This window comes from Gopherus evgoodei, chromosome 2 (assembly GCF_007399415.2).
Source record: "Gopherus evgoodei ecotype Sinaloan lineage chromosome 2, rGopEvg1_v1.p, whole genome shotgun sequence".
Taxonomy (NCBI): domain Eukaryota; kingdom Metazoa; phylum Chordata; order Testudines; family Testudinidae; genus Gopherus; species Gopherus evgoodei.
Window position 1 is genome coordinate 125,423,002 of NC_044323.1, and position 24,338 is coordinate 125,447,339.

The following is a 24,338-nucleotide window of genomic DNA, read 5'->3' on the forward strand; positions in this document are numbered from 1 at the left end:
ATTTATCTCAAAAACTTGTGGCTGAACTAGAGTGTATTTCTTGATTTAAAAAAAAACTGATCACTGTTAACCTTTAAATGTCCCTTCCTTCTACAAAAACCTGTGTTTTGGTATGCAGTTTTAAAATAGCAGTGGTGTAGGCGGTCTTGAGAGTTTACTATAATTTTGAGGTAAATCTTGAATTTTAAGTTGCTTCAGCATGCCACTGCACTTTATTGTGGCAAATCTGAAGAAATTATTTAAGTGGTGTGCTCTAAGGCTAGGGATTTTTCCAGTCTGATGGATGCCAGTTGTCTTTTTGTTTTGGGGAAACATATCCTCTGGACAGATGAAGTCTGCCATGGTTTACCTCCCCAGGGCTGGTAGCTCAGGCATCAGACCTTTTTGTTAATGCAGTCCATAAGCCCTCAGCTGCTGACTTGGGAACTGCGCATGGTCCCCACTGGCCTTTGACAGTCCCCAAAGATTCCTGTTCAGGGCTTCAAAAGCTGACTTCGGCACTCTCCCTCTGAACTTTTTTGAAAAGACTCTAGTATGGTAGCAAAAACAAATCCTTGGTAACTCGTGGTATTTTGGGAGTGGTCTGCTGCTGAAAACTACAAAGGTGCCTTGGACTTGAATTACTTCCTTTGGTTCCCAGTCTCTGCCAAAGAGTTCATTGACTATGAAGTCAAAAAATACTTCAGTCTCCAGTGCTGAGGCATTCTGTTACTAATGTTGAGACCTACAAATCTCATTTCAGTGCCAAAGTCTTAGTGCTGCCTTTGCCTACCATACTGCCAGGAGGTTTGGACCTGCTAGTGCCAGTTACCCACACTTGTCTCCAATGCAGACTGCTCCATCTTTTCTCTCTCCTGAAATGAAAGATGAAGAGGAAACACAGTGAAACAGTATTAGCCTTTATTACCTGGAAGTGTGATACCATCTCTGACCAAAGCCATATTGTATGTTTTTGTGGTGGTAGCATGGCCTTTTTCTTTGAATAGGAGGACTGGGAGTCAGGAGACCTGGATTCTAAGTCATTATAGAATTGCAAATAAATTTGTCTGAATATGTGAATATCTCATCTTCAACTTTATTTAAGATTTGCATGTAAAATGTTTAGCTGTCCTTAATTCTTACACTAAAGCTAGCCAACTTTTTTTGAACTAATCAAAGTTGTCATTAATTTGAACAGAGAATACACTGTTTTTTATGCAGTCCCACATGTTAGATCATGACTGATTGTAAATTATATCTGGACCTTCATCAGTTATGAAGACTGAGTCTATCTGTTTTCAATGACATCATACTGTAAGATCCCTTGGAAGCATCAGAACCTACATCTCCTTCCAGTGATTGTCCATATGCACATTCCACTTCTGATATTCATCTACTGCAAGCACTTGAGACTTTTGGCCAGCATTATCTGTACGGCATGCCTGCACCCTGATGCTTCTCTGCTTCTCCAGCAAGGGTATGTAAAGGCAGTGTGTGTCAACTGCGATCAGTTGCTCTCAGCTGCCTCCTGACATCGATGAGACAGAGCATTTGTGGTCGGTAATACAGACCCTGCTGTTCCCCACGCAGTCCAGCTTGTAATTGTTAGTTGTTTCTAGTTAGTCATCCATGCTAACTAAGAAGCTTTCTGCCTGTTGACCAAAAAAACCCTAAAACGGCTGTAAGAACTGCCCTTCATGTGAAGGAACTATGCCCATTGATGAGTACTAGAAATGCCTCTGTTGTCTTGGAGAGTCATACATCACAAGGAAGTGTTCCACTTGCAGATCTTTTATTTCAAGGACGTGAGGTCAGAGAAGCAAGACTTAAGGTATTCCTTCTGAATGAATCTGAGACCCGCCTTGGATCAGGCTGTCTAGACCTCTCTCTCTCTGAGATCCAGCGCCAAAGAGCACAAACACTGGTTCATTTTCATATGCATATAGGCATTCCATGGGAGAGAAGGAGCATTCTGATAACTCCCAGAGTAGGGATCTCCAAGAGCAGATCACCCACCACGGTTGCTTGAGAAGACCCCCTTCCTCCGCATCAAACTGTCAAGACATCTCAATTCATTGAGGTTTCCACAGAAGGTCAGTCAGTTTAAGACACTGACTCAAAGACTAGCCGTCATGAGAGATCTAGCACCAATTACATCACTGACTGCTTTGGACTTAACAGCAGCACTGCAAACTATGAGCACCACAACCTACCACTTTTACATTGGCACTCTCTGGACTGACAGTTTCTGTCACCAGGTGGTCCAGGCACTCCACAACTGCAACTAGTACTGACAGGGTTCATGGCACTGAGAGGTCTAGAGCTTCTACAGGAGCTAGAGTCTCCACCTCCCTGCTGTTAGCAGGATTGTAGCCATCTATCTATATCTGCACTGCCACCGATAACACCGAGACCCTCTGCACACCACCTCTGGATCTACTTCTGTAGGGTCAAAGGAGATGGATCAGCAACACACCACCTCTCCTCCAGCCTCCACTCCACTGTTGTGTGTCCTGCAGGAGTACATGGGGCTCCTCCAGACAGAGACATTGGGACTCAAACTGACCCCAACCCTCCTGGTTTCTGACACCATGGCTATGTAGAACTTACCAGATCAACGTATGGTCGTGCTGGGGCTCCTGGGCCATCCTGAGAAGCTTGCAACTAGGCGGACAGACTTTTATGTCCCCAGGACATCCCATCCACAGATACAGTCCCCCTAGCTGCACCTTCTCTTTTACCACTGCAGCCCTCCCTAGTTCCAGAGTATAACAGGGAGAAGACACTCCTCCACAAATAGGGTTCCAGCTGGTGATGGGCTTCCTCCCCAAACAAGTTGTCTCCTCCTTGGGTTCCCAACCTGATATTTTGAAGGTGTTCCAAGGCCTTTTAAAGAGAATAGGGGAGGCACTTTAAATGTCAGGACTCAGCATGTGTTAGTTGATATCCTGCAATCTACATCTTCTGGGAGAGTGGCTTTATCCACAGAGTATATAATGGACTCATCCAGGTGCTGTGGTGTACCCCTGCAGCAGTACTCATGCCTCTCAAAAGGGGGACAGAAAATAACAAGTTCCACCCAAGGTGCTGAATATTTTTTATACCCATCCTGTTCTATCATCTCTGGTAGTGACATTGGCTAATGAGAAAGCAAGATAAAACAGGGCAACAGCAAAGGAGGGAGAGCCAAAAAGATTAGGTTCATTTGGCAGAAAATCTAATCAGCAAGCATGCAATTCTGGCTTGCTAATTATCAAGCCCTAATGTTGAGGTAAGATTTTTTTGTATCTTTGAGAAATTCACTGTTTTTCACAAATAACAGTCTGTCTGATTTCTAGAAAGAGCTTGCTTCTCTGATCACAGCAGAGCAGTTAGTGGTAAAAACCAATCTCCAGGCAGCTCTGGATACAGCTGATATCACTTCCCACTCTATGTGAAGAGTTTCAAAGGGATCTCACAAAGCTGGGTGACCGGGCAATAAAATGGCAGATGAAATTCAGTGTTGATTAAATTGAAAGTTATGCACATTGGAAAACATAATCCCAATTGTACATACAAAATGATGGGGTCTAAATTAGCTGTTACCACTCAATAAAAAGATCTTGCTGTCATCATGTATCATTTTATGAAACTGTGCTCAATGTATAGTGGCATTAAAAATATTTTAATTTTAAGAACCATTAGGAAGGGGATAGATTATAAGACATGAAATATCATAATGACACTATATAAATCCATGGTATGCTGTCAGCCAAGATGGTCAGGGATGCCACCCTGTGCACTGGGTGTCCCTAAATCTGACAGCCAGAAACTGAGAATGGACAACAAGGGATGTATGACTCAATAATTGCTTTATTCTGTTAATTTCCTCTGAAGCATCTGGTGCCGTTCTTATTGCTGCAGCCACAGTTATGTATAGGTCATTGTGGCTGCAAGGATCTGGATTTCCCAGAGAAGTTGAATCCACTGTGGAGGATCTTCTATTCAAAGGTGCTGAACTCCTTAGTGCCACAGCGGATGAGGCCTCAAGGGTGGAATTGCTGGGGTTATACACTCTGGCCCCTAAAAGAAAGCATTACTGAAAGCAGAGATGCACCATAGAAGTCTGAGCTCATTATCCCATGTCTTCCACCAAAGATCTAGCAAGTCTCCAAGGAAAAAACCAACACTTTCACAGGAGAAGGTAGCACTCTGTTGACCCAACCATCTTACAGACGTACACGTACGCGCTGGTCACAAAAGCACCAGTTTTGACAACCTGGTCAGAGGTGTATACATTCCCCTAATTCTGAAGTCTACCCCTCTTTTGGGGAACTGTCTTTCTTCTTTGAGTGATTGCTCATGTGTGTTCCACAATAGGTGTGCGTGCTTGCGACATGCGCTGGTGCCGGAAGTTTTTCCCATAGCAGTACCCGTAGGGGAGCGCTCTAGGGACCCTTGGAATGGTGCCTCCATGGCATGGTATAAGGGGTGCTGCGCACCCCCCCCCCCCACCCTCAGTTCCTTCTTGCCACCAGTGAAGGTGCTTCGGAACGGCTCTGCTCTAGCTCGTCCCCAGAACTGCTTGTTCGTTCAGTGTATGGTACCTGTAGTTAGTTAGTTTTTGTTTAGTTAGTTTAGGTTAGCTAGAGCGCATGCCCTGGGTTTTAAGTCGTGCGACACTTGTAGGCAATCTGTGCTAGTGAGTGATCTGCATGCAGTCGGTTTACGCTGTTTGGGGGAAACCATCTCAGCGATCACTGCAAGATTTGCAAGTCGTTTAAGCCTCGGACCAAGAGAGAAAAGGACATTAGGCTCCGGGCTATTCTGATGAAGTCAGTGCTGACCACGGCTCTGGCACGCCACTCCAAGTCAGCACTGGGCACCATGGTGTCAGTGCACAGCAACCCTTCGGTGCCATCAACTACTCAGCACCGCTCCCTGTCCATGGGGCATGCCAAGAAGGCTAGGAAGAAAACCTCTTCGCCGCGGTACTGAAGTAAACCCGGGACAGAGGCTAGACCCATGTTGGGCACCACTCTCCTGGTCCAGGAACAGCAGCAGGTCATATGTCAGCCCGGCCTCCCTTCATAGTCGTCCATTGATGATCCAAGCCGAACAGCCGGCTCTGCTGGTGCCACAGTAGGTGCAGTAGTGCCGGGCCTCTTGGCTGGCCCAGTGGTACCAGTGGACACCGTGGCCTCAGACGCAGCCCCCAGCGGGGGCTTACTTGGTGGCTGGAGCCTCAGAAGAGCCATCGGCCTCCCTCTCCAGACCCCCAAGGAAGGAGTCGGTGGAATGTACATCCTCGGCACTGTGCCTGGAGACTAACCAGGTGGTGGACCCTCTGGTGCCAGTGGAAACACTAAGTACTGCACTGGCCTCCTCATCCTCCCTGGATGAGGCGATTAAGGCCACTCCTCCTTCCAGCCCACAGGAGGACTTTAGGGCCTATCAAGAACTCTTTAAAAGGGTAGCATCAAGCCTCCATCTCCAAGCAGAGGAGATCGAGGAGCCCTCAGACTCCCTGTTTAATGTTCTGTCCTCCTCGGCACCGGGCAAGGTGACCTTGCCTTTCCATGAGGGGATGGTGAATGCAAGTATTTTGTACCCGCCCTGGGGCATAAATATCTATTCACCCACCCTGCTCCTAACTATCTGGTGGTCGACTCGATCAGCCACAGGGAACGGCAGGACCAACCAGTCCCTACCTCAAAAAATAAAGATTCAAGAAGGCTGGACTCATTTGGAAGAAAAAGTTATTCGTCTTTAAGTTTCCAGTTATGGGTGGTGAATCACCAGGCTCTCCTGGGCCGGTATGAGTTCAATCTGTGGGGCTGCCGGCCCAAGTTCAGGGACTCCCTCCAGGAGTGCAACAGGAAGAAATTCAAAGCGCTGGTGGAGGAAGGTACAGTGGCTGCCAGGGCAACCCTGCAGGCAGCTTCGGATGCAGCGAACACGGCCACGCGGTCCATGGCCTCAGGGGTCCATGAGAAGGGTGTCGTGGCTCCTGCTTTCTGGGCTGTCCAGCTAGATACGGCCCTCCCGGGTGATGGCAAAGCTCTGTTTGCGGAACAAATAGATACAAAGCTGCATGGCCTGAAAGACTCCCGCATGACCTTGTAGACTCTGGGTTTCTGTGCTCCAGCTCCGGCTAAATCTAAGTTCAAGCTGCAGCAGACTCCCGCTCAGGCCACGAATTCAGAATACGAGACTACTTACAAGAAGTCGTGGAACTATAAGAGGCTCCCACAGAGAGAGTCTCAGCCTACCTGCAGCCTGGGTCCTCCAGGGGCAAGCAGGGAAGAGGCGATTTTGATGGGATGCCTGGCTGCGCCCTGCCAGTTCTCATAAGTGTTCGCAGCTGACCTCGGACTGATGGGTCCTCAACACCGTCTCCCAGGGCTACACCCTCCAGTTTACTTCCTCCTTTCCCAACCACCCCCCAAACTTCAGTTACTATATAGGTAAGTAACTTCCCAGTTCAGAGTGTTCTGTGCCTCAGCAATGCACTTCAGACAAAGTGGACTCCTGAGTGTAGTGAATTGCACAAATTCCTTTAGATCTTGCACACAGGTGGTGAGACTGGGGTTTTCTAAAACTTTATATTATATTGGAAACTAATATTTTCTTCAGTTGTCTGTTATGACTTGCCTGGCAGAACTCAGTTAATGCTTGTGTTTGCTTACTGGCAGGTGTTTCAGCTTGATGTCATTCCTCTGTTCTTTTGACACCCAAGGGAAGTGAGATTTTCTTCCTGCTTATAAGTTTGATAATTTATAGTTAAGCTTATGACTTGACTTTCAGTACACCTAAGGTTGCTCAAACTCTTGAAACAGTATTTCTTAGGCTGTCTTTCAGATTCCATATATCTGCCTTCTATGAGATTACCTCATTCTCTAATTTACTTTGGCCAAGGTTTGTCCCAGAGATTTTTTTCTAGTTGCCATATTGTTTCTGTATCAAGTCTTCCATTGAAGATAGTTGTCCAGATCACTTCTTTCCAGTATGTAGCATAAAGTTGAGATCCGCTATCTTGCTTCTAGCTCAGATATCCACAATTCTTGCATCCTGGGCAAGTTCTAGAGATTTTTGATTTATTCCCTAACATCTGTGCAGGAGATGAATTGATGCACTTGTTGGTGTTATAGCTCTTTCTCTAAGAGAAGGCGTTTCTTTGGTGTCAATGACACTTTTGGTTTAAAAAAAAACCTACGAAAAGTCACCTAGGTGACTTTAACTGGTGGTCCTTAATGTCCTCTTCATGTTTATTCTTCACAGGTACTCTGATGAGGGTATTTGGTGAACTAACCCTTTTTCAAGGCTCGTGTTTGGCATTTGAGGCTCCTGTTACAGATACTGCAACCACACACACTGGCTTTGGGAACCATATTATATTAAGTTTATGAATGTTTTATTTTATCTTTGTATGTGGCTCCATGTAGGGAGGGTTACCACAGCTCCTCCAAGAACTAAAAACAATAGAGAGTGATTACTACAGTCCCTGAGGATTGTCATCAGCTCCAGAGAAGTATGAAACTACATGGTGGTTTACATATACTGGTTCAGACTGGATTTTCCAGATACTAAGAAAAGGGCTTTTAGTATATTAAGGCTGAATTTGGGGATGCTGTCTTCCTTTTGATTCAGTAAACAGGATTTTAGGTTGTAGGGGGACCCCAATCCTTCCTGGAAGTTTGGAAGACTAACTAAGACCCCAAGAGATTGATTAGTGAGTCCTGGTATACGGAGTGAGCATATCAGGACTTTTAAAAATGTGTTCTCTGTGTACTTTTTATGTCCTTAAAATAAATGTACTCTGCTGAGAAGGAGTTGTGTGAACACTGGTAGAAACAGTGTCATGACCTTTGGAGAGAGAACAATGCACAGGGGCTGGCCTTTAGGTAGACTGGCTTGCCGGGGATTTCACAGTATATGATGGGGCTGCTGAGATTTAGAAACCCAGATCAGGAGGAGGAGAGATGCAGGTCTCAGCTCGAGAGGTGACAACTGTGAACCTAAAAACTTAAGTGGGACAACAGAGTGGAAAATATAGGTGCAGTTGTTGCTAGTGCTGCTGTTCCTGAGCCTCCCATGTTTCTGTATCAGCGTAGATTATAGGATGCTGACTCAGCAGACCTTGATGTAAATCGTAAGGAAAGACCATAGGCTCAATTCAGTGGTAAAGTCTCGGCCAGGTTTATTGTCAACAGAGCAGGATATCAGTGCCCCGGCTCGCTGGTTACAGGTACATTAACATGTATATGCCAGTGACAAGGTATCAACTCAATGAATGTTTTCCCTAGGCCAATACGAATATACCTCTCCTATTACTTCTCTTTTTTACGTTGATCAAAACAAGTTATATATTGCATTCTAGATGTTATTAGTTACCATTCTTATGCCTTGTACCTGTTAGTTCAAACAAAACATACTCATCCCTTATTCTGTCATTCCCTCCTTTTCCTATGTCGGGTCTGTGTGTTTCTATATCATCTTCTCAGGAATGTGCTTACTCGATTAGCTGATACCTAGTTCTGTTGTTCTACCAAGGTCTGCTTTGGTTCAGTCTCCTTTGATTCATACTTTTACCCAGGCCTAGGGCTCCAGCAAGGCCTACAGTAGTTACTCTGATATTGTACCAGCTCCTTTCCAGGATTCTTTTCTGATTACTGAATAAAACACATTTTCTGCCTTCTCAACATTTAGACTACATTTCAATAGTCCTGTTAGATGGGGCATCGTAATGGTTGTATGGATTCATGAGATAGATTAACTGTGACTGGATCTCTAGAACCAGTTCTACAAATTGTCTGTTGTAATGCTAGAGAGTCTCAGAATATCACAGTCATTCAGTATGTTACCTTTCTCAACTGCATGTAGAAGAGAATGGCTACAGAGTGTAACAGATGTTTATTGTAGTCTTGGTCAGTCCTAATTCAGACTGGAAATAAGACACGCATTTTTAACAGTGAGGGAAATTAACCACTGGAACAATTTACCAATGGTGGTAGCAGATTCTCTGTTACTGGCAGTTTTTAAATTGAGATTGGATGGTTCTCTAAAACATATGGTCTAGTTCAAACGGGTATTTATTCAGGGAAACCCTATGGCTTGTGTTATCCTGGAGATCCGACTAGAGGATCACAATGGTCCCTTCTGGTGTTGTGTATGAATCTAATCTGTGAATCAGTTTGAGTCACATACCCTTCCTGAACAAGTCTTTGAGACTCGCTTGCTGTCAGAATTTTAGATAAGCTAAGAACTTGATTCTGAAGTTTTTTAGCATCCACCTTATTTCTAGAGAGAAAACACTTACTAGTACATACAGGGAAACTTACTAAATCTGTTCAACACTGCTACGTCATTCATATAGTAATACAGACAGATGTTTGCACTCCTGTGCAAATTTTGTTTCTTAATATGTATGGGAAATAGACTCTATCTTTTCCTCCAAACTCTTTTCCCAGTATGTAACCAGGGTTGTTTTATACTTGGAACCAATGTTCATTTGACAATCCTTGCCTGGGTCTCTGTGTCTACATTGCATCTGGGAGCAAGCCACCCAGCCCATGTCTACAGACTTATCCTGGTGGGGCTCATGCTAGTGCCTCTAAAAATAACTGTGTTAAACCTTGCTGTGTTAAGATCAGCGTGGTCTCTCAACCCACCCCACTGCCCCAGGCTTGAGATTCTAAGTTGCAACCGAGCCCCAAGAACAAAGCACCATCTATACTAGGGGTTTCAAAGTCCTGACTCATGGGCCATCTGCGGTCCAAGAATCTCCCTACTGTGGGCTGCGGAGGAGAAACGCATGTAGCCATGGTGCTGCCTCTGTCTGCAGCAGGCGCCACCCCCCGCAGCTCCCGTTGACTGCGGGAGAGGGACAGAGATACCATCACTAGTCACCGGGCAGAGTCAGCCAGAAAGGCAGCGTCACTTTTTTCCGCAATGAATATAAACAAGTCAAAATACCGAACACAACTATCTGATGCTCACCTTGCTGCAATCCTGAAGGTTTTAATTGGTCAGTCACTGAGGCCAAACATAGCAAACTGACAGAACTGAAGCATTGCCAGGTATCTGGCAAACACTAAAAACTCTGTGGCAGGCAAAGAATTGTATAAAGCTGTATGACAGTTTTATTCTTTCTAAGAAATTTTAAATAAAAAATATAATATAAATGTTTTCTTTTCTGAACACCGTCTTCAGTGACATTGGTCCACTGGGAGGATTTGAGGACTGGCACTGGCCCTAAGGTAAATTGAGTTTGAGACCGCTAATCTGTACAGCTGTTTTCAGCGCACTAGCACAAGCGTTGTCAGCACAAGTCTCTCAACCCAGGCTAAGAGACTCACTCCCAGATTCAGAGTAGACATACCATTGATTTCTGGATGGAAGTCACCGCCTTAATCTGAAGGTAGTCTTCTCCCAAAACCGATGGGCAGGTGGTTTTGCTTTCTTAAGATGGTGCTTTATATTTGATTACTGGAACTGTATGAATGTATTCTGAAGCATCTTGTGCATATGTGGTCTGACATCTCAACTTAATGGTAAGTCAAAGGACCATATTCTTTCATTTGTCTTGCTTGTCATGCAAACTGCATTGTCCTCTTCTTGAGAAACATGTAAACTGGCTGTTTGCCTCCTTTTTTAGTGACGTATTTTACGAAGTCACCAGCAATTCTTTTCGATCTGAAACTGTTTTAGAGAACTTTTGTTCCTTTCTAATTTGAAAAAATTGAGACTTCATTCAAGCATTTTAGTCTTAAGATTAGGAATCCAGTTGAGATGGTATTTCTTCACAGAAAGTAAAAGTATTTATCTGTATTTCTGCTGCTTTGGACATAGTAGATTCCTTTTCACCAGCTACTTTTCTCTTCAAAATTGGTAGGTAAAAATATGTAATTACTAATTTTAACCTTCCAGCAGGGAAATAAATAAGTGCCCAATCAAATTATAGTCTTAAAACTAAAAGCTTGACTGAAGTCTTCATATATGGCAAAAAATATATTGTTGTGAAACTTTGCTTCCTGCTAATTAAGGGGCTTTAGTTCTAGAGAGTACTAAGGCATTGGCAATTGATCTATACGTGAAATACACCCACTGGTATATAGCAAAGGGCCAAAAACCTTTAGAGTTAGGAGAATTCCTATCTGTCTTGTAATAGGAGCACAATGTAAAAGTAGGAAGTAACAGTTTCACCAGATTCCAAGTCCGCTTTTCAAGAAGTAAGTAACCTTCTGAAGATATACATCTCAGTGGGTTACCCCTTACTCTCATCCTCACAGACTTTGAGGACAGTAAAATTTCTGATTTTTTTACTGTTCTGTTAATTGGAATGTGTTTGGGGGCTTTTCACTTGCTGGCATGACAAGGACTGATCATGGTACATTGAGATGGCACCTTAGGCACGCTGTAAATGGCTGGCCTGGGACTCGCTCTTCTGTCTTCCTCACCCTGTGTTTCCCTCCTCCTGCTGCCTTCCACCCACCCCCATGTGCCTAATGGCCTGAAACTAAGAACTAAAGGAGTTCACACCTTGGCTTTCATTGGGAACACACTCAAGTGAGGGAATCAACTGAGATGTAGATCTTTAGAATTCAGGAAATACAGGTATGTAACTTACTTTGTGTGCAAATAAAGAACCTACAGATATTGTGGATTCAACTAATTCCCATGAAAAATCTCTCTCAAACATAAACTGAAAAACTCTATACTATCTAACTAAAAGCTGTCCTCTTGTTATCAACAGGCTATGAAATATTTGTCCTATTTACTGTATCCACTGTGTATTGGAGGTGCAGCTTATTCACTTTTGAATGTGAAATATAAAAGGTAGGGTGCTACAAATTCTTATAAAATATGTAATTAAAGGTTTATTACCTTTTTAAAAATTGTAATTACCATTTTTTTTGTATTGATGTGAGATAATGGAGTTGCAGAAGTCTTTTGTCCTAAGGGATATTTGATCAGTCAGGTAGGTAGTGATTGGAAATTGCTGGCTGACAACGTGTTTGAAGTCTTAATTTTATTCTTAGGGATATTCACATTACAGCCATCTTCTCTGTTATGGGGTCTGTGATACTGGGTGCAAGTGTAGTACCTCATTCTCAGTACAGAAGAAGTTAACTTCCACTTCATTCCTTACTGATAGGAAGAGCCATAAGAAGAGCTGCTGGAGAGACCAGAAGGAGTGTGTCAGTGGGAAGTCAGGGGTCCACACTTATATGCTGAGGTCTGGATAAACCCCAGTTCAGAGAGACTTTTTGCTATGTTTGCTTTCATTAACTCATTCTGATTTCTTCCCGCTGCTTGTTACTGCAGTTTTGTTTCTGCTGAGTTTGCCCACTAGCTCACAAGCACCGATAGTCACCTCAGTGGACAGGTCAAGGATTGAATAGACATGGAGACCTTTAACTCCAGAGGCTGGCCATTCCCTGAATCATGTTGGATTAAATGTTGAAGATTGAAGTTTTACCTTGGTTGTCTAGGGAAGCTAGTCATAACGATCTGAGCAGTTCCTTTTCTGTAGATAAAGAACTTCTGTCTCTACTGCTTTCACTATGGTATTTTTCACAAGCATTAAATCCATGTTTTTAAAAAGGAAAATATTGAGGTGGGTATGTAAGAATGCAGAAACGGAGAATGCAAGTTAGTGCACTCATATTGCTTTCCAATTAAATCATCCAGGAGCCATTTAAAAATACTCCAAAAGGTCTTCGTCATGCTCAGACTTGTTCTGAGTGTTCCAGCCTATGCAGCCAGCCTCAATCCACTACAGTTTTTAGAAATATTAGTAACTGGTTAATTGGAAAAACTTGTGAATTAGCCGCTTATATTTGACTGGATATTAAAAATAAGACTTATTTTAGAAAAAGCAACTTCATTTCCTGATTTGAATATTAAGCACTGTCTACATGAGAAATTTGCACTGCAGTAACAACATAGATAGAATTTGCTCCATTAAGATTACAACATAGAGACATGACATATTGCACCGTCAAGTGAGTCTTACTCTAATACAGTAGAGTAATTTTATCACATTAAGTTGCACCAGTGTAAACCCCATGTAGTAATTATGCAGATTAGAGACATCTGCACTGATGCATCTACAATGTAGTATGCGCCTAAGAGGAAAGATAGTTTTGTGATTTTAAGGCGCTGGACTGGGACTCGGGAGACCTGAGCTCAGTTTTCTGTTGTAATCTGTTTATATCACCTTGAGCATGTCACTTAATCTCTGTCTCAACTCCCCACCTGTAAATTTGGGAATAATATGTCCTTTGTCTCTTCTATTTAGATTGTAAGTTTCTTAGTGTTTGGGACTTTCTGTTAATATGTGTTTGTACAACACCTAGCACAGGGAAGCTCCTTTCTCAGTTGGGAAAATAAAGAAAAAATATACAGGCTTCTAAGAACAATTTTTGGATCTCCTTAATTACCAGAAGATTATTTAAATCATTATTAAATGTTGAAAAATGATAATGTTTGCCATTTCCTAGAACAATAAATTACAAAAGACATAACTCATCAAAACTACATCAGCAAGGAAGTGCCACAGAACAATTAACCATAGTTTAATAATAGTGTAACTTAATTTGTAGGCTATTGCAAATTCTGTTAATCATTTTGTGGCTGCAGAACATTTGAATAAATCTCACTAAGGCCAAAACTTCACTGTAAATATATTTCTGCTAACAAAGTGGAACATAGCGTCATTGTACAGATTACATTGTGTGATAGAGCAACTTTTGTTCCCTTACATTAAGTTCAGAATTCACATTGGCCTTTTTACTGCTCCATTACACTACAAACTCAAGTCTTGATTTGCTTTCCAACACCTGTAACATTACTTATTTCTAGCTTTATGTACTCACTCCACTGGACATCCTATTTTTGTTAGCTTACATTTTTCCCAGTTGAATCTCATTTTATTCACTTCTCATGTTTCCAGTATCTCTACTGTAAGAGCCTGTATTCCTTCTGTCTTCATTAATATTTGCAATTTTGTATAATCTGCAAACTTATAACAATCCCTATAGTGTCTCCTGGTTCTTCCCCATGAATACACCTTCACCCATTGTTTATGGTCCTTCACTGAGTTTTCATTGTACAATAGCATTCCTTTCAAAGCCAATTTGAATCAATGAGTTTTTCAATTCACTCATTGATATAGCTCCCTACTTGTGCTGGGACACTTGAGGCTCTTCATGTCACAGTAAAACACTTCAAAATACAGCAAAACTCCCCCTCTGAAATCTTATCAAATTAAAGAGGCTAATGAGATGTGAAGGAAGTGTCATTTTTGTTTTTAAAGGTTTTTAACTTCATTCTCTTCAATGTTAAATATTGTCTAGAAAATGATGATCTCTGAGAGTTGTCAGTTTAGTGTTGCATTTTGGTTGGGGGGAGGAAAAGGAAAAATAATTACACTGTCTCTTATTTTTAGCTGGTATTCTTGGTTGATTAACAGCTTTGTCAATGGTAAGTATCTATGTATTTTCCTCTCATAATATACGTGTATCTATTTATTTTTATATTAAGGCCAGGAATGTCAAAAGTAGCCTAAAGTTGGTCTGACTTCAGTAGGTGGTGTTGAGTGCTTAACATTTAAAAAAAAAAAGTCACTTGTTTAGGTGCCTAAGTGTAGATTTAGTAGCCTGAGTTTGTTCCTATTTTTTTAAATGTTGGCCTAGATTTCTTTTCTTTTCTTTTTTTAATTTTACAGGTGACATTTCAAAATAAAACTTGGACATCTCAGATTTTGTAACTGTGATATGGGGTTGTCAAGATTTGGCTGTGTGTCCCAAAACAATAGCAGTCAAATAGAGGAGCAAAAGGGGAGAAAAAAAAAGACCTTAAAATAGTGGTATAATAGAACATAGTCCATTAGAACAGGAGTTCTCAAACTTGATTGCACTGCGACCCACTTCTGACTACAAAAATTACTACGTGACCCCAGTGTCCTGTATTACTCTAGATTCTGGCGTCTAGAATCAGAGTCAGTGTTAAGGAGCGGGAAGCAGGGCAATTACCTATGACCCCATTCCACAGGGGGCCAAGCGAAGCTAAGATGCTCATGTGTTGGCTTCAGCCCCATCCTTGGCAGCGGGGAGTTTTAACACCAGCCCTGGTGACCCCATTAAAAACTCACAACCCACTTGGGGTCACGACCCACAGTTTGAGGACCACTGCATTAGAGTAAATCACAGAGTGAGGATGATTACACATGTATCTTGCACTTGTGCACCTCCCTTTAGGATACGTTCACACTGCAGCTGGAAGCGTACTTCCCAGCTAGGGTAGACAGATGCACACTAGCTGTGCTTGAGCTAGTGCTATTTTTAGCACGTTGGCTTGAACAGAGCTAATATATGTCTGTCTACCCAAGCTAGGAAGCACACTCCCAGCTTCAGTGTGAATGCTTTAGTGTTAATCTGAGGAGACTTGTGTACATGAAAAGGGAAAACAGATGCCTATCAAACAGAAAGGGTATACATGGAGTACTTGCTCTTTGTGGTATTTATCTTAAAATATATTCATATTGTATCTTCAGGGGTATATGCTTTTGGATTCCTATTTATGTTGCCACAGCTGTTTGTGAATTATAAGGTATGTCTAAATGTTTATAATGGGATATTTTTGGCTTTCAGTATCTATAACTTATTCTCAAGTTTGTTACAAATTATGTTTACATTTCTTGTAGATGAAATCAGTTGCACATTTACCATGGAAGGCATTCACATATAAAGTAAGTAAGCTGTAATTTAACAAACTTGTGCTACCAAGACAGCAATTGTTTTTTACTTGAGAAGCAGGCAGTAATGTATAGCTTAAATGTGATTTTTTTAGAATTAAACTACCAGTTTAACCCAGCACAAATATGTTTACTTTTTTGTAATTTTTTCTGTTAGCTACAAAAGTTATGACTCCTTCACTTTTTTCATTGTGGCTTTCCTATTTATTATTTTAATTATTTTAGCTTCCTAGTTTTGATGGAGCTGACTGGTTTTGACTGTCAGCAATCTTTCGTATTAGTAAATACTTAAAATGCATATATTCAATAAAATAGTAATAGAATATTCTATTGATTGCTAAATATGTTGCAAACTGAAAGACAGTTCTGGAAAAAAGTCAAGACCCCCATGTACTCTACAATACCAAGGAATTCCCCTAACTGCAGCAATACGGTGTTCCAAAATCTGTGTTCACATTATTAAACAGTGTAAAGTAAGCTATTTTGTTTTTGTAAACCAGCAGAAAGCTAAAATGGTAGCCTTACTCCTGGGGGAATTCTGCACCACTTCACAATGCAGAATTTTGCAGAAATTAATGTTATGCACAGAGAATTTCCTATCTCCTACAGAAATGGGCTGCAGAGCTGGTGGCTGCCATTAGGGGCTGCTGGACTAGGCAGAGCCCAGCTTGCACATAGAAGACCCTGCCAATGGGAGCTGCGGGGGGCAGCACTTGGGGTGGGAGCAGCGCCAGAGCGGAACAAGCCCCTAACCCCTCTTCCCTGCGGAAGCTTGAGGGCCAGATTAAAAGTTCTGATGGGCTGGACGTGATCCGCAGGCCGTAGTTTGCCCACCTCGGTAAAGGCCAAGCCTTTACCACCCACTTTAATTTTTCTTTCTATTCATGGTGAAATGTGTGCTCTTTGGGATGCTGTGGTAGGTGTTTGCAGTCTGTATGTGTGCTTGTTTCCTCAGTGAGGATGAAGTCTCATTCTGTCTCTGAGCACATTGTCCTCACAGATAATTCTTCCTCGTGCTTAAGTAATTTCCCAAACATCTGGTCATAGTCTTAGTCATAAGGGGGAGTTGGTTGGTGACATGTATAGAACATAGAGTTAGATATTAGAGTTTAAATGCAGAAGATCTTCGGATATTTTGTCCCACAGATTGGTTTGTTGTCTTGCATAGTAGTAATGTATTTTTGCTAGTTCTTTGAGACAAACAAGGAAACCAGCTGAATTTCACCCACTTTGGTTTCTTTAGGGTGTGTACTTTGAGTTTTATACCCACTGGAGCAGTACATAGTAGATGATTTTGCCAGACCAGTTCTTTTGTATTATAACTGCTAAGGTATGAAAAAAAATGGGGTTTGTTTCCAAAAACAGAGAATAAACTTTATATATTCCGGCTACTTGTAACTGGTCATGTTATCGATGTTAGAGCCTTATGACTGGAGCTCTGAAGGTGCACATATGCATGTACTATGAAGGTTGTCTGTGACAATAGTACAGTTTTTAAAACCAATATGAAAAAACTACAAAACTATTTACATATGTCATACATGTCAGTCTTCTGTAGCAAAGGTTTCCTGCTTCCACAGTAAATGCCTTTTCCAATTGCTTACAACTCTCTCAAACATTCACTTATGGGCTTAAAAATTTTCAGGCTTGGTTTCTCCTTGAGGGGGTATTTTATTTGGAATGAATCAGCAAAAACATTTTGGCTCTTAAACAAAAGCAGCAAAAAGCAATCACCAAAGAGAATTTTTTGCCATTAACCATTTTAAAAAATCTTTTTTTTTGAGCAGTTAATACCTAAATGGGAGGAAGTAGACAGTTTACATTTGGCAGAGAGATAATGGTTTTGCTGGACAAACTTTTTTTTTGGCAGACCACGGAAAATACATTTTGGTTTGAGAGTTTTTAATAAAGATTTTAAAATTCCATGTTGTTCATACGTAATTTAAGGATTAATGGGTAACTGGTTCTCCACAAAGTGAAAGTGATCAATGGGGTATTCATGAATCCTCACATTTTCAACCGAATCGGGAATGTGGCATCATTGTAAACCTGTGTTTTTTTAAGTTATGATAAAAAATAAAATATTTAGATGATGAACAAGGCCGGCTCCACCGTTTTTGCTGCCCCAAGCGGCAGGGAGGGTGTGGTCATGATCAGCTGCACTTCAGCGGCAGACCCGTCCCTCTGGGAGAGACTGGAGGACCCGCCACTGAATTGCCGCCAAAGAGCCGGATGTGCCACCCCTTTCCGTTGGCCACTCCAAGCACCTGCTTGCTGCGCTGGTGTCTGGAGCCCAGCCCTGACAATGAAGGACAAAGAAAAGTAGCAGCTGTTCCCTTACTGGTAATGCTGCACTTGCTTCCCTGACATACTGTCCGTCTGTCCCTCCCTTTCCCTCCCATCTTTTGTATATCTAAGGCCCTGTCTAAGTATGGTTCAAGCTAAAACACTTAACTAATATAATTGTATATTCTGGAGTGGACAGTGCTTTGTGAATTAAGAAAGAGCCATGTTGCATCTTAGAGGTTGCATTAGATCGGCAACTTAAGGCTTGAATATTGGCAGAAACGTTGAAGCAGTCAGAGTGTACTGAGTATAAAATGTTCCCAATTTTAGTTTCCCTACACAGTTTCCTTTTAGATCTGTATGACATTCTGGCATGCAATCCAGACCACTGAATGGCTGTGTCACCACCTGCCCTGCAACCTGGGGTGCCTCACAATGCTCTGTACTGTAACGTCCAACTTGGGCTCCTCACAAACAGCATGCAGGTTACATCCTGAGTGTCGGTGGATAGCCACAGCCCTGGTCCAGCACCTTTAACTCCAGTAGCTTGTCACACTCTGGCTTCCAGCAGCTTCGACTACTACATGCAAAGTAACCCCAACACGCTCCCAATCCTGGATTTTTCCTAATAAATGTGTGTTCTGCACTGTCCAGCCCTCTCTTGGACAGTACAGATATATTAGGTCTGTTGCTCCTCTAAAGGGATCAAGATACAACAGTTTGCCACCTCAAACGGAGTTACACACACTGTTCACAACACTGAATTAGTTTTGATTAAAGAATAAAATAAGTTTAGTTACAAAGAGAGAGGTTTTACTTGAGTACGTAATGAGGCATCAAATTCAGAAATGGTTACAAGAAAAACAAAGATAAAATGCTTCCTAAACCTAACAAACTAGACTTGATTCAAGTTGAGGTCCCCTACCACATATTCCAGTAACATTATTGATCAAATTCTTAGGCCAGGATCTGCTCCCAAGGTCCAACAGCTGTTGGGGTTGTTTTTATTTTGTTTTGTTAGGTTTTGTTTGTTTTTTGTCCTCTTAGGTGAAAGAGGGAGAGAGAACAGGGAGTGTGTTTGCCCCATTGTCTCCCTGTGAAATACATTTTCCTGAGAGGTTTCGGAGTAGCAGCCGTGTTAGTCTGTATCCACAAAAAGAACAGGAGTACTCCTGTTCATTTTCCTGAGAGTGATCCTTAGGTAAAGTTTTTTCTGGCTGAGAGCAAGGAGACATGGAGTCTGGTGGAGGAAGTTCCATGCTGTTTCTTTTCACCTGTGTATGCAGAAATTCAGATGTGCCTTGTTTCTTGCCTTTCCCTCCTTCCATGCCAAAGAATGGCCATTTGATAGGTGATGGCCCATCAGCTTTGCTGAAATCTGGCTAGGCGTGTCATCTTGTCCTTTGTCTTTGAGAAACAGGTTTACCCACTTCCCAGACTTGTCTGGTAAACACACTTCAGTCATGATTTCAGCTTATGTTTGTAACTTTACATATAATGTTGCTACATACATTTCACCGTGACATTATTGACCAGCAAGTTGAGTTTTCAAATGGTACCTTACAAGGAATATTTTTTACAAAGATTATTACAGTAGTGCAGTGGTGTGGGGGCTGAGGGCCTCCCACTTTTGGGAGGGCTCCAGCGCCCTTGCAGTAGTATGTAGGATATGGAATACAGGAGTGCATTCCATAACAGTCTGTGTGAATATTTTATTATCTTGCTTATTTTCTTCTCTTTCTCACTCAACAGTGATCCAGTATCACAATATACTGTCAAGAAGTTGTATCCATACATTCTGATAATGAACGTTGTTAATTAAAATACTCAAAAATCAGAACTATTCCTGAGCTTGCTATTGTTTTACTGGTGACATTGCCAATACAGGCAGACCTTAAGTTAGCACCTCACTGCCAAATGCAGATACTGGTGCAGGCAGATCCATTCTTTCTTTAAACTGTCTATAACTTCTCCTGTTCAAAGTTCTGACTGTTTTTTGAAGTTTGCCTATTAGTTCTTAAATAGTGCACTGTGTTCTCAGACCTGGGTAGTAGCCCAAGTCCTGGTGTGATATTTGAAACTGACCAGAGAGTTAATGTGCTATCAACTGAACTATACTTGATACCGTTGCTGAAAATATTTCTTATATTTATAGGCATTCAACACCTTCATTGATGATATCTTTGCTTTTATCATCACTATGCCAACATCACATAGGCTGGCATGTTTTAGGGATGATGTGGTATTCCTCGTCTACCTTTACCAAAGATGGTATGTTTTCCCTCCATCCCTACTCCTCTTTTTATCCATTTTCACTGTTGTTTGTCAACTACTGATCCATGCAGCTGTGTCAACAGTAATTAGTCAGATATAAGAGACAAAAATAGTTTAAGGCTGACCTAAGATTTCGCTATCTTAGTATGTTAATGTACAGTGTAATGTGTTTTGGAATCTGATAGTCCCAAGCTATACTCTTATCAATCATATAGTGCCTTTTTAGGAGTTATTTACTTGTGCTTTGAGAATTAAACATAAGTCGCTCACGAGTCTCATTTCTCGCCCTTATTTACATAATGTATTCTCTTACCTTTTAGTGTGGGCTTGAAAAATTCCTCAACTTGGCCAAGAGGAAGCTAGCCTTGGTGAGAGAGGAACCTACACCACCAATTCTAACAAAATCTAAGCTTGCTTTCTTAAAACTTAAAACTAACATTCCAAAAGTGAACTAATAACATAATCTTCCTGAGTCTGTAAACAGCTCCAACATTTCTGCTACTTAGTTTTGCCATGCAGCGGAGTGGTATTAATAAGACTCCTAATTTTCACTGCTGCTGCTATGCAGAACTCTGTGGCAGCAGGGTAGCTGTCAAGAATTAATGTCGGATTCTTGTTGTTGGATGGGAATATTAAGAACAGAAGCAGATTTTGGAGTTATTCACTGGGAAATAGGATAGAAAAGGAGACAGAGAGGGAAAGCATTTAAACTAGCACCAGAGATGTCCCATTCTGTTGACAGCCTTTTGTAGTATGCAGGGAGAGTGATAGAGTACTGGAGATCCTCTTCCTCTCACAACAGGGGAGAGGAGACTCAAGGCTCCTTCCTTCCAACAGCTAAAGGTGAGTAGAGCTTCAGATTTGCAAGGCGAAGACTGATCTGAAAGATGAATCATAGGGCCGGAAGGGACCTCGAGAGGTCTAGTCCAGTTCCCTGCACTCATGGCAGGACTAAATATTATCTCAACCATGAAGTTTCCAGGTAAGGTCTAGAGACAGCACAAAGCAGCTGGTGACCGTTGTTGGCCTTCTCAGCAAGGCACTTCCAAGTGCTAGTTGGTGGAAGTTCTCCCTTCGTGACTATCTTTTCTTTCTAGCTTTGAATAACTAGGGGGTTTTAGTTCTCCAACTAGTAGGTGTCTGGTATGTTTTTCAAGTCCTGTATTATGTAAACAAAGTTAAATTTAAAATAGAAAATTAAACTATTTAATGTTTTAAGCAAATATTCTATGGTGGTTCTTTTAAATTTTTAGCTTTATTTAAACTGATTTAGGAGTACTAAAACAAGTTAAGGAAAGTTATATTTAAAACAGCCCAGCTTCTTCTGATGAACAAGGAATCAATTTTTGGCAGATTAAACAGTGGTGTACACTGTCTTTTACCAGGAATCATTGCATCATATAACTAATGTGTGTTGTTTTATCTGTAAGGCTATATCCTGTGGATAAGAGCAGAGTGAATGAATATGGAGAATCTTATGAAGAAAAGCTGAAAAGAAAACCCCACAGAGACTAGTTAACAGTAGAAGACTATTTCTGGACTGCTGCTGGCTGTGTATTGCTTGATCTTTATGAAGAAAAAAAGATTGGATTATTTAATAAGAGTATTTTTTAAAGTTTATGACAGAACTCCATGGACAATACATCTTCTGCATTGCCAAAATCTATTTTTGATGGTTCTTTGTTGTTTCAAGGTCCCTTTTATGTCTTTATGAAGAAGTCTGCCAATCTTTTTGCCAGATGTCACTTAAACAATAGTTAAACATATTTAAACTTCTTACAAAGAAATTTAAAGAAATATTAATTTGTCTTTATTGTTATGATTGTTTTAGTGTGTGTTTTGAGATAGCTCAATTAACTGGTCATGTGGTACCTTTATTGGTAAAGGGCTACTAGGCCATGAAGAGTACAGGTAGGCTGTGATTGTTATAGCAGAATAGGCCATCACTGCTGAACCAGGGTTTGTTAGAATTTAAAGGTATAACTTCTGAAATATACACTTTAAATTACATCACACAACACCATTCTAGGTTGACAATGGACATGGAAGGGCTCAAATTGATGGAGGGTTAAAATCTCATGGCTGACCTAAGCTGTATGGAACTTCGAAATAAGAGTCCTCTAGCTTAAAATAGCCTTCCTGGAAGGAAGGGGAAAGTAACCCAAACAGTTAAACTTCTTAAAATATTGTCACGCTTTTAGACCATGATACGACTTTTTAAATCTTAATTTATTTTTAAATGGCAGAGATTTTTATTGTAAAAAGCTAGTGAGCATGTGCAGCAACTGTCAGTGACTATTTTTAGTACAGATATAAAGTTGCATAAAATCTTTCCTGCATTGCTAGCCAAGGGTCCCTTGGTTCCCCATCAAATCGGTATTTATATGATTGACACACAACGTTTTGATGTACTGGGAAAATAACTCTCTTAAACAGTCTTGCAGCCTTACATGTTTGCATCATAGACACCATTGTGAACTATTGTGCCAACTCTCATATGCTTTCACAGGCAAAAGTTTCCTAGTCCACTTGATTTTGTATTTTGAATTAGATAAAGAAAACATACAGCATTCAGTTAATTGGAAGGGGATTGCTTGAACTGATAGTTGCTCAGAATATTTATAGAAAAACCATAAGTAAAACAACTTTCAAAATGTGCCTGTAAGTTAATTTTATTTCCAGTAGCAACAATGTTTAAAGGTGAAGTGTCACTCTAACTTCCTATCATGTTATCAGTTTGGATATTGTATTTATCACTGAAATTCAGCACTACTTGCAAATTGTTAGAATATGCTAAAGTATATTCAAATGGTAGTATGCATTTAGAACCCCCATTATGCAGTTTTATGAAATAACTTGCATTTTAGTGAGCACTATAGTTAAATAACCTTCATTGAGTAACACTGAAAATACATGTTGCTTTCCTCACATTAATAAACAAAACATTTGATTCCCAGAACCAGCATTAGCAGCTAAGGCCTAGTTTTAATTAAATGCTTTGTTTTAAAGTTAAATTGATTAACTTCTAGAGATTTTATGTGGAAAAAACCAACACTGCTGACCAAAGCTACGTCTTTCTTTTAATTTACTGCATATTTTTGCTGGGCTGTCAGAGCAGTTTTTTTTGTTTGTTTGGGTTTTTTTGCTTCAATATGCCACTAACTCAAAATGTAAACAGTTCAAGTGAAGAAAATGTTGCTCTAATTTTGTCATAAATAGAAAACAATAATGGTTTGTTTTATACAGTAGGCTTTGTCAAATCCCAGTGTAGCAGTGGTTTGAAAGCACAAAGGCTGTCATCCTGTAAAGGCAAGGCATGTGACACTGTAAGTAGTCCTATTGAAGTCATTGGATCTTCACTTACGCTGAGGCCCCTTTACATCATTCTAGTAGTGTAAAGCTGTCATCAAGTGGATATTAGTTTAATGCCTACTTTAAGGCCACTTTACAATTCACTAGTTCCAAGGGCCTGATTCTCATTTATACTAAAATCCTTTTACACTGCTATAGCAATGTAAAGTTACACATGGGCATAGATCTTGTAGGATTGGGATTGAAGTTCACAGAACCAATATTTTTCTCATGTTGCCAGCTGCAGCTCTGCATTTTTATGCAGACTGCTCTAGGACTCCTATTTCATAGTAGTAAGCATCTAGTTTTGTGTGTTGAAAATAACTTGTCCTAATATTTAGTAACTTTATACATTGGTCCTTTTTGTGCCATTTTAAAATGAATTTGAGTCATTAATTTTTCTGAAGTGGCCTCTGAAAGTCTAATTACTGCATTCAGGTAATTTACATTTATATTCAATATTTCTTTTTTGTGGGTAATTGTTTGAAAATCACTCTTACATCTTTATGTACTGTTAGTTTATTACCCTTCATAACTTTCCATGTCTTCTAGTGATCTAAAAGATGAATAATTTCCCATACAACAATGGTCATGCTGAATGTAAGGTTAGAACATTCGATGTTGTAAAGCAGCCAGACTTTTTCAGGCTTTGAATCAGTGATTTATTTCTTGCATTCCATTTACAAATAAAACATGTGTGGGATGAACA

General features: G+C 40.9%; 1 protein-coding gene across 3 annotated transcripts in view; it reads left to right on the forward strand.

Annotated features, from left to right (window-relative positions):
* The window catches only part of CLPTM1L (CLPTM1 like), a 69,701-nt gene extending 45,363 nt beyond the window's left edge, over positions 1 to 24,338 (forward strand). For 2 of the 3 annotated variants that reach the window (XM_030551646.1, XM_030551648.1), the window contains exons 12-17: positions 11,714 to 11,796; positions 14,411 to 14,445; positions 15,518 to 15,573; positions 15,668 to 15,712; positions 20,160 to 20,275; positions 21,709 to 24,338. In XM_030551646.1, coding sequence (XP_030407506.1) covers positions 11,714 to 11,796; positions 14,411 to 14,445; positions 15,518 to 15,573; positions 15,668 to 15,712; positions 20,160 to 20,275; positions 21,709 to 21,793 — 420 coding nt within the window. In that variant the 3' untranslated portion in view covers positions 21,794 to 24,338. Of the gene's footprint in view, positions 1 to 11,713; positions 11,797 to 14,410; positions 14,446 to 15,517; positions 15,574 to 15,667; positions 15,713 to 20,159; positions 20,276 to 20,598; positions 20,647 to 21,708 lie in introns of all 3 variants that reach the window. The other variant, XM_030551647.1, reaches the window with a different exon arrangement.